At 46.3% G+C, this 10,561-nt stretch overlaps 1 protein-coding gene across 1 annotated transcript in view; it reads left to right on the top strand.

Moving 5' to 3' along the window:
• LOC117887622 (E3 ubiquitin/ISG15 ligase TRIM25-like) overlaps positions 1-10,561 on the top strand; it is a 17,315-nt gene continuing 6,754 nt past the window's right edge. Inside the window, exons 1-5 of the mRNA XM_034790267.1 lie at positions 1-591; positions 3,954-4,049; positions 4,714-4,947; positions 7,389-7,551; positions 10,309-10,371. Of these exons, the coding sequence (XP_034646158.1) occupies positions 1-591; positions 3,954-4,049; positions 4,714-4,947; positions 7,389-7,551; positions 10,309-10,371 (1,147 nt within the window). The remainder of the gene's footprint in view (positions 592-3,953; positions 4,050-4,713; positions 4,948-7,388; positions 7,552-10,308; positions 10,372-10,561) is intronic.

Below are 10,561 nucleotides of genomic sequence, written 5' to 3'. Positions count from 1 at the left end.
ATGAGCAACACAAATTTTTTTTTCCTTGAGGACAACATCGTGTGCCCGATCTGCCTGGAGGTGTTCACAGACCCAGTCACCACTGCCTGTGGACACAACTTTTGCATGGACTGCTTGCAGGATTACTGGGACCATCAAGCTGTGATTGGGGAGTGTCCCTACTGTCCACAGTGCCGAGAACCCTTCAGCTCACGGCCTCGACTCCGCAAAAATATAAGCCTTGGCGAAATAGCAGAAAAGTTCACCCGGGAGGAGGCTCAGGCGACAGCCAAGCGTCCCCTGGCAGATCCCAATGATATCCCTTGCGATCTCTGCTCCTCTAAGAAAGTGAAGTCCATCAAGTCCTGCCTGCAGTGCATGGCCTCCTTGTGCGAAAACCATACCCAGTTGCACTACGAAGACAAAACCTTCAGGAACCACCAGCTGCTGGAACCCATGGGTGACCTGAAAGCCAGACTATGCCAGAAGCACCACAAGCTGCAGGAGCTGTACTGTAGGACGGAGGGTGGGTTAGTTTGCTACACCTGCATCCGAGAGGAGCACAAGAACCATGATGCAATCCCACTACAGGAGGAGAGAGCCAGGAAAGTGGTAAGTATGGAAGTCTCTCTTCCTCTGAGCCCAGACTAAGGGCGGGGCGGTTAATAAGGAAGAGGAGTGGGGCCCTCTAGAAAAGCAGATATCTAGGTCTAAAATAAAGATCTGCCTACGCTGCATAAAAAGCATGGCAAGGAACCATTCTTTGGAACCCCTTGTGCTTGCAACACCTGTGCAAAGATTTGCACTCACACAAACCAGTCATCCCAGGCCTCTGGTCATAATAATTAGTTACAACACCTGTGTCTGCTAAAGATCTGATGTCTGGCTGAACCAGTACGAATGGGAAACTGTCCTGGTTCAGAGAGTTCTAACACCAGGCTACAGTGTAGTACTTCACTTTTGAAAATTACCCAGAAGCCCTTGTTTTCAGTCACAGTGCTGAGCATTATGGGATAGGTGTTTCAGGAATCCCCCAGAATGCACTGGTACAACCTCTGTTGTAAAGTGCCCCGTGTGCGCAATGCGCCAAAATAATCAAACACATCACCATGCAGATGTGTAACCATCGCAAGGACAACCAATCCTGCAATAGTTTCTTCACTCACAGCCTGATACAACACCCACTGGAATCAATGGGATGACTATGGGTGCAATCATCAGCTATCAACGGTGCTATGCTGATTTTCCACATCGGAGCGTCTGGTCCATTGATTTCAATGAGAATTAGATCAAGTCTTTAGTGGAGAAACACCCTCTGTATAGTCAATTCCCAGTATCCTTCCAGGGCAAGCAATTCGAGGGATATTAAAGTAGATGGCTCTCTTGAGAGAGCAAGTAAATTTGTACCTGACTCCAGAGCAGCTTGTCTAAAATACCTGCAACAGGTTGCTAACTGAGTGGATCTGTCCCGTGATTTAAAATAATCTGGGATGCAGAACAGGAGACCTAAAATATTCCCTAGGAAAAAACTGATCTAATCAGTCCATGCCTCTGTCTACCAGGGAGCATGTATGCCCGGCAACGCAAAGATTTTCAAAGGCACTGAAAGTCAATGGGAATTGGGCATCTACATGCCCTTGAACAACTCCCCATAAGCTCCAGTCTCCAGCAGTGGCCACACCTGATGCGTCAGAAGAAGGCAAAACCTCTCTTTAGTGGACCTGGCCAACCGGGCAAAGACACACAGGGATGGAGGCTGCAGAATGCCTTCCTGGCTTCAGCAAGGAGTTCAGCTGACATGCTGAAGCATGAGATTTGAACACACACATCTTGTCATGAAACAAAAGCAACCACTCATATCAGACTCCTGACAGCCATTGCCTTCTCTGCGGAGATCTGATAGTGCTGGAGGGAAGGGGTCTTAGAACGGATGCCCACGTAGCCCTGTTATGGGCACCAGGAAGAGCCCATAGAATAGATAAGAGAGCTTTTGCTCAAACATGTGGCAGAAACAGATTGTAACTCAGGATAGTCTGCCTTTGCTCTTTTATATCTGTATTGTGGGCCAAGATCCTCAGCTGGTGTAAATTAGCACAGCTCCACTGACATCAGGGAAGCTCTGCTGACTTGCAGCAGATGAGGAGCTGGTCCTGAGCGCGTAGCAATAAATAGCCCAGTATCCCCCGAGGTGCAGGAATTCCTCTGTCAGGTCTGTTTCTGGTTGTTTAGAAGTCAATCCGTGCGGAAACAGACAGAATGAAACTACTGAAGCCAAAGCAGGGCCATTTGTTGATCTGCTCCTTTGGAATAACGTTAATTTGCAGTGGATCTGTCATTTATACTAGCGTCCAAGGAGAGGCTTGGCTAATGCGCCAGTTGGAACATTGGGTTTTTGAGAATCTGCATTTCATCAGGTTTGTAATCAGCAGGGAGTTGAGCCGAGAAATTGCCAGGTGCTTTTCTGCAGTCATGCTCCCCAGGGCTGTGAGCTTGTTAGAGCTCAGACTAAGAAGGGTGAAGCCTGGGCAATATGTTCAGTAAGAGATGTTCCCTGCCTTCAAGAAGAGCACCTTTTGAATTCAAGGCCCTAGAGGGGGGTGTAGTGGTCTGCGCAGAAGGAGCTTTTTGCAGGACGAGGCCATGTTCTGAATTTATGGAACATTTATTATACAATTACCTGTTAATCACACTTGGATGGGAGACCACCCAGGAAACCCAGGCTGCTACCAGAGGCTGTGAAGCTGGCATTCCTTCAAGGTTACTACTGAACCACCTCAGGAAGGTGTGTGGGTGTAGGACTATGTTGTTGAAAGTGCCGCCTCTCTGATGAGATGTAAATTCAGGGATCCCTTGTGGTCATGAAAGGCCTCATTTCATAAGAGTTAGGGACATTACCCCTGTGTCCTGACTAGGTTTTTTCTTTGACCAGTTACATTCACCCAATCTAAATACCCTCTCCAGTTTCAAGTGGACATGGTCATTTTCACTTTCCTACCTGACCTGTTGTGCAGTGTTAGCTGTGCACTGTTAAACGCTGTCCCATTCCACTCCAAAAGGCACTTAAGCGATTCTTCAAGCTGGCCAGAAAATGGGCTTCCCCAGGAAATTTCAACTTTTCAGTGGAAAAAAATATCAACATCTAAAATATTTCAATTTGGAAATGCTGCTGCAATGCTTCATGGGAGTTGTAGTCTGGTTGCTTCATGTCCGTATTCTCTTCTATGGGCCAGGCTCCCCAACCAGACTAAATTTCCCTTAATGCATCACAGCCTCCCCAATGTTGAGGAGGAGGCAGTACATCATGGAAGTCCCGGGACCACAAGTGCATAATGGCAGCATGAGGCACCTACACAACCTCTCCCTTAAGGCACTGCTGGGGCATATCTGAATCAAAATATTTAAGTTTTCAAGCATTGATTTTTTTTTTTCCATTGAAAAACCCTTTTTTTCCCCATGGAAAGCTGGCAATTTTTTTAGTCAAAAACCGAGTTTGATGGAAGATTTTTGACCAGCCCTACTGATTCCTGCTTCTAAAATGCTTTGAAATGGAAGCACTATGCAAATGGAAAATAGGTATTAATAGATTTATGCTGCTTTCCATTAGTTGAGGGTCTGGCCCATTAGCTGGATATTTTTGTTAATGATTAGCAGATAACTCACTGACAATACGGATATGTAAATTATCTTCTTTAGGTTTCAGATTGAACACTCCCTTGATGAATGGGGGTAGCTGACAACTCAGAACTATTGTTATAGGCAGTCTCAGGTTCAGGACAACACTGCATCAGGTTACCAAGTCTTCCCAACCATCGGAACTTGATTTTTTCAAGTCAAAGCTGAGATTCGGGAGCACAATTCTTCAGTGAGCAGTGGCTTCTGCAGAGAATTTTGCATTTGTGTAGTCATGAAATGCTACACGTAGGGTGATACTATATTTACAGTGAATGTAAATATGTTCATTCTTCCTTTCCCAGGTGGAGGCCAAGAGAGTACAAGCCAATGTGGAAAACCAGATCCTGATGATGGCATCAGACAGTCACAAACACAAAGGGAGGGTGATCTATCTCACGGTAAAACTGCTGTTTCCACTCTGAATACATTAGATTCAACATGAACCAAATTATTTCCCAAACATCAAACGGTCAAAGGGTCTTTAATATGGTGGATCTTGAAACAAGCGCCACTGTATCACATGAGACCCAAAGATGGGGGAAGGGGGTCTTTACCCTCAGATGTACCTAGTATTAGAGTCTCTCCCTGTAACTGATCAAGCAAAGAGACCCTCAACTCAATGGCATTTGTGTACATTACCGAAAATATTGAACGATTTTCCAAGGAAGGAACAAAGTTACTCCTTTTTATTATTGTTCATTTGTATCACCGTAGCCCCAACGGTGACCCACAATCCGCTGTGCTAGGGGCTCTACAAACACAACCAAAAGACAGTCCCTGTCCCAAGGAGCTTACAAGGTAGGATCCTAAAGGGGGTCAGATTCTCATCCCTTAACATGCTGAGGAGGCAGTGGGAGCGATCCCCTTGCAGAGTGAGCTATCCTTGTAGGGCAGACACATTTTCCTCTTGTTATCCTATTTACTGAGCCAATGGCCCAGAACCTGCTTGGAGAGAGTGAGGGAGGCACTTTTGGGGAGTGCGTCAGCATGTCAGGTCTTGAATCCATGTGAGTAACAAAGATCAGTGACTGCAGTGTGTGTGTGTGTGTCCTCCCCACCCAGAAAGTGGTCAAGAACTCAAGAGACGAGGTGAACCAAAGCTTTGCGGAGATTATAAAGGAGATCAAACTAATGCAGGTGAAGGTGCTGGAGTTTTTGGACAAGGAGGAGAGAGCAGCCCTTGTCCAGCTGGGGAATTCCATTCAGCAAAAGCAAGGGAAGCTTGCTGACCTCAACAAGCAGAACCTCTGGCTGACAGACCTCCTTGACAATGCAAGTGACCAACAGTTCCTGCAGGTAGAGTTCACCCCTCCACCCTGTGACCACAGTAAACTGCCCCCACCAGCATGGCCCGGTTGTCCTTGCGTAAGAGATCTGCCCCATGCTTAGCATCCACATCAACCACTGCTCCCTGCAGTTTACTTCTTGCCTGTAGCTGAAGTAGAGTAGTGGTGAATTTCCTATACCCACTTTTGGTGAGTAGAGGCTATGACTGGAGTAGCTGAGAAGGGCCTCACGGGCCGCTTTTCTGGATCATTCCTTACAGCACCTTCTGCTGGGAGAGGCTGGGGTGTGAGTCCCAGTTTGAGGATCCCGCACATGGTAGCTTGACGAGAACTGACATGCTAATAAAGTCCCACCACCCTGAGCATAAGCCTGGTACTCAGAAAGCCCATCCCTGCCACTCACGTTGCCCCAGCAATGAGAGCTAGCGCAAGTATGTCTGAGCTGAGAATCACACCCCCACCTCCAGGTGCAGACCTACCCTCAGATTAGAGTAGCTGTGAACACCCTGTAGTTTACTATTGCACCGATTTTTATTGATCATTTTCACTTTATCAGCCAAGGAAACAGAACCATGTGGAGGAGTATCATAAGGGGAAATATTATGGTATGCAACCGTTATTCATCACAAACTAACATTAGTTACAGTATCCTCTCTGCCCTCAGATGGATGTGAAGGGGTAAAATTAACTTCAAATGCAGAAGATCGTCTATTTGCATTTGCTTTATTTTAGCTAAAGGCTGGCAGATTATTATACTTAGAGTCTTTAAATCAAGACTGGATAGCTTTCTAGAAGAGATGCTGCTGCTCAAACAGAAGGTGGGGCATTAGGCGGAAATTACTGGGAGAGGTTCTATGGCCTGTGTTATGCAAGAGGTCAGACTAGATACCAGAGAGTCCTCTTCTGACCTTAATCTGTGAATCTATTATTAGTTGTATTAGACGAGCACCTAGATGGGAGTCACCGTACACCACCTAGCACCCCAGACACATAGAACGTGACAGCCCCTGCCACAGAAAACTTACAGGCCAAATAGTCAAGGAGTTATCCCCATTTTACAGATGGGAAACCAAGGCATGGAGAGTGTAAATGACTTGCCCAAATTCACACAGAGTCTGCAGCACAGCAGAGATTGAACCCAAAACTCTGGAGTCCAACGATGCAAAATACTGAATTCATTACTAAACATGTTTAAGATTGGCAGGTTCTGGTCTGGCCAAGAGAAAGACAGGTAACCAATACAAAACATCAAGTCAGACACCACCAGGTTTTTGCAGAGCTACTGGGATGAAGGTAGGAACAAGAGAAACACACTAAACATATTTTACTGCAGGCTTTATATGGAAATCAACAGATGGGAATCTTCTAATAGGAACATCGTGCACCAAAAAACTAAGCCATATCATGCTGGGTAAACCAACATCTGCCTGGTTCTTAATTTAATAGGGTACAAAGTAGGGGCAGTGTTTTCCCCACAATTCCATGTGGAGGTTTGGAACCCTCCTACAATCAAAGCAACACGACCGTAACCACCTTGCAAATGAATGAATTCCAAAGAGCCAGCCCCGTGGCTAGGGTAAACAACAACAACCCCCACTGAAGCTAACAGAGCCAGGCCAAATTTCCCAAATCAAGAGAGGCTTAAAACGCATTTTGTTTTTAAGAAAACCTCTTTAGCTTTAGAAATAAATCGGACAGTGAGATAGTAACAAATTGGACCATCACAGTAGCCACATCGAGCTGTTAATGTTCTTTCTTACATGTGCTACTAATCCTTGCTTTAAGCGCAACTGTTTGTTTTTTCCAGACTGCATGCTTATGTTCTGAGGCAGCAGGGAACTTTTCTTAACACCAAAAACAAGTCAATGTTTCAGTGAAATCCAAGAGGATTTACTTGAATAACAAAGACTCCAGCAAAATGGAGGAAAGGATCTTGTCTGGCAGTTCGAGTGGCTGTAATTCTGTGATTTCATCCAAACAAGTCCTTCAGAAAGGGGCAATTCCACCCTGTTCCATGGCCTGTGCACTACTTAAACCCTATTTTGAGGGCATAAGGGGAACGTAAGTGGTGCATTGGCTGCAGAATAGGGTATCTGCACTGAGGCAAATGTCACCCAGTCCCGGGGGTGCTGAGAGCTATTGAACCAAACTGTACACCCTGTATCTGATGGAAACCACTTAAAGCCAGGGGGTCCTCTTGACATGTACCCCTTCATACATACATCCTGGATCCTTCCTCAGAGCTGATTGGTGGGAGCGCTGAGTTAGAAAAATTCATTATGGGCCAGATTCCAGTACGCTTACCCCAGTTTCCTTACTCTCCAAGAAGTCCCTTTCACTCTGTGGAGTCCATGGAAGGAAGGGGATCAGGATCTCGCCCTGGGGCCTGGTTTCAATGAATGCTGAGGAGGTTTTAAACAAAACAAAACAAAAAAGTTTCTGCCCTGCTAGGAATTCCCAAAGCTCAAGAAGTTGGGAGCCTGCACCGAACCCATCGTCAGTCTGAAGTGCGAGGAGAGCTCAAGTTTTGTCAGCCTTAAACAGACTCTGGGTGACCTGAAGGCTCAGCTATCGATGGTTGGCCTCTGCTTCATCAATAAAATCCTCACGAAAGGTGAGTGAGCTTCTTCCATTGAGATCTGAATGTTTTCCCCCTAAAGGGGGGATTTTCTGTGCAATGCATCCCCACGTTCCAGTTCCTTTGGATGGCTAGGAAAGCATCCTGCTTACTGATCTCCCAGCACACAGTCCTGGCTGTGGGATAAACATTTTTAGTGGCTGAAATGGGGAATACCCTGCCCCCACCAGGTTTTTCAATGGGGAATTCTGTTTTGCCATTGACTATAGATCAGGATGGACATGGTCAGGACTCCAAAATATCCCCTGCCTCTCCAATCTAGGGTGGTCACCATTTCCTCCCTTGAACTCCTCCTTCTCCTCCTCTCAAGAATGGCTGTGAACTTATATCTGGCTGGTCTAGACAATAGGTCAGTTGGCTCCCTCGATGCTGCTTTGCAGAGCATTCAGAGATAGCACCTATGCATCTAGCACCACCAGCCTTCTGTTGGGAGCCCAAATAGAGGCTCTTTATGGAACAAGAGACTGGAAGATACATCTGATCAATAGTCTTTTGAATTGCTTAGCTACCTAGTCACCTACTGGCTTTGAGCAACTTTGTTCCCCATAATTTCATGTATCCAGTTTCAGGGGTACTAACCTCCAACTTCCATCACAGGGTTTTATTGAGGAGACTCCAAGCCTGTGAAGTCTCATCTCTGAGCTCTTGTTCCTACACTAAGTCCTATGGTCTCCCCTAGCTCACTTTCCCATTCAGTGCTCATGCTTTTGCCTGCAGAATGTGCTATCAGCCACCAGCATCTTCCCATTAACTTCTACATTGGGGCACTAGAAAGGGGGCTGGAGTCCAGGATGGGGGCTCCCTCCTTTAGCTCCAGTCAGAATGCACTGTCCCTCCAGTTCAGTCACAAGGACCAAATCCTCGACTGCTGTAAGTCAGAAGAACTCCATTCACTTCAATAGGTCTCTGACAATTTCCACCACTACCTCTACATACCATCCTCTAGTGGCTAGCAGCTAACCTGGGGGTAGTTGGTGTTTTCTCCAGCCTGGCCAGCCCTAGCTTTATCGATGCTTTGCTGGTATTCACTCCTATTTATGCTTTACTGTTTCTAGTTCCCGTACCTGAAATGCGCAAACAGAAACTAACCTTTGACTGTTCCCAGCCACCACACTTGAGACTCATTTAAAAAAGGAACCCCAGTGCTTAAAGTGTGAATCTCATTTCAGATAGCCAGCTGTGTATAAATCCTGCTGACTATGCCACAATGGCATTTTGGGGTGCAACCAGACTGGCAAGGGATTGGGTCACCCCTGCCCTGCAACTTTAGAGGCTCTTAATGCTTTACTTCTGTAGCTCCCACCTGGGCTGCAGGTAACACCCTGAGCGTCTGTGTGTGGCTGCAGCTAGCCAGCCTCTCTTTAGTCACATGTTGGCTTCCACCAGGCTTATTTACCACTTGCAGGGGGACTCCACCACACTCCCAATCTCAGCCCTTCCCCAGAAATGTGTATTTTGTTCTGCACTGTCCAAGTCCTCTCCTGGGCAGTTCAGATAAAGGTTGGTTGTCCCTGTAAGGGACTAATATACAACTTGCTCCTTTCAAATGGAGTTACCCACACTGGATTAAAGAACAAAAACGTTTCTTTAACTACAGCGAGGAAGATTTTGAGTACAAGTAATAAGGCATTAAAGGCAAAAATGGTTACAAGAAACAGATAAAACGCTTCCTAGTACTAAACAGACTAGACGTGGTTCAAGGTGAAGTTCTTACCACAGGTTCCCAGCATCATTGCTTACCAAATATTGGTCAGGATTTGCCCCCAAAGTCTGTTTCTTTTGTATTCTTAGGTTGAAAAGAGATGGATAGGGAAAGAACTCGCGGTATTTTTGCCCCTCACTTTTAGAGTTCAGTCACCCTTTGAAATGCATTTCCCTGAGTGTGACCCCTAGAGAAAGTTCTTTCCAGCTGAGCAAGGAGACATGGAGTCGGGGGGAGGAATGGGTGGGGGAAGTTCATGCAGTTCCTTCTGTCCCCTCTGTTTGCTGAGATTAAGATTTTCTTTGTGATCTTCCTTTTTCCTCACTGTCTGAGGACTGTATACAGCATACATGCAAACTGAGGTAAATACACACCCCTGTGGTTAAGACCCACTTGACCAGTTTTATCTAATCAGGGCTAAGTGAGTTTGAACATATGCTTTAACATTATACAGGGTGGATTTCATACCTTTACACACAACGTTGCTACATACATTTCACCATGAGGTTATCAAGCATTGAGTTATTAGTTTTCAAATGATACCTCAAGGCATATTTTGTGCAAAGATTATTACAGTAGTGTGTAGGATATGAATACAGGGGTGCAGTCAGTCAGGGTCAGACACAATAGGGATGGATTAATTTCACAAGGTTTCAGTTTGAATACACATCCAAAATCAGGTACTTTGTCCAAGCTCCTACTGCTAGAAATCTCAGGAGAACAAACTTAAACGGTTTCTGACCAGGCTTGGAAATACTGTAAGAACAGATTCTCTTGTGGTATTTCAGGGTTTCTAGGTCCAGCTCTGGTCAGGAACACACACATGCAGAGACGTGTGAAAATGGGCCAGTTATCTTAACTGAACATTTTCCAACCTGTAGAACACTTCACTTTGGGAGAGGAATAAATGTCCCAAGTGAAAGGTGGTGGCGGCTTTTTACACCCACCCCACCCATCTGATCCAAAGCTCACACATCCCCCTGCGCTTCCCAAGCAGCATAAACCTCTGCTGTGTCTCTTTCATCTTACAGGAATAACAATGCAACTCTATGAGGTGATACCAGCAGATATGGACAGGAAGAGCCTCCTGAAATGTAGGTATTGGTACCACGTTTGACCTTTTTTCCCCCCAGTCTTCTTTTTCTGGCTTCTGGGCAGGGCCGGCTCTAGGCACCAGGCACCCAAGCACATGCTTGGGGCGGCACCTGGTAAGGGGCGGCGGGGGGAGCGCGGCGCGGCATTCCATGGGGGGGGCACTCTGGCGGCGCGGCGCTGGGGGGGGGG

This window comes from Trachemys scripta, chromosome 14, assembly GCF_013100865.1.
Source record: "Trachemys scripta elegans isolate TJP31775 chromosome 14, CAS_Tse_1.0, whole genome shotgun sequence".
Classification (NCBI taxonomy): domain Eukaryota; kingdom Metazoa; phylum Chordata; order Testudines; family Emydidae; genus Trachemys; species Trachemys scripta.
The sequence above is the reverse complement of the archived record's forward strand: the minus strand, read 5'-3'. Positions and strand labels throughout refer to the sequence as shown.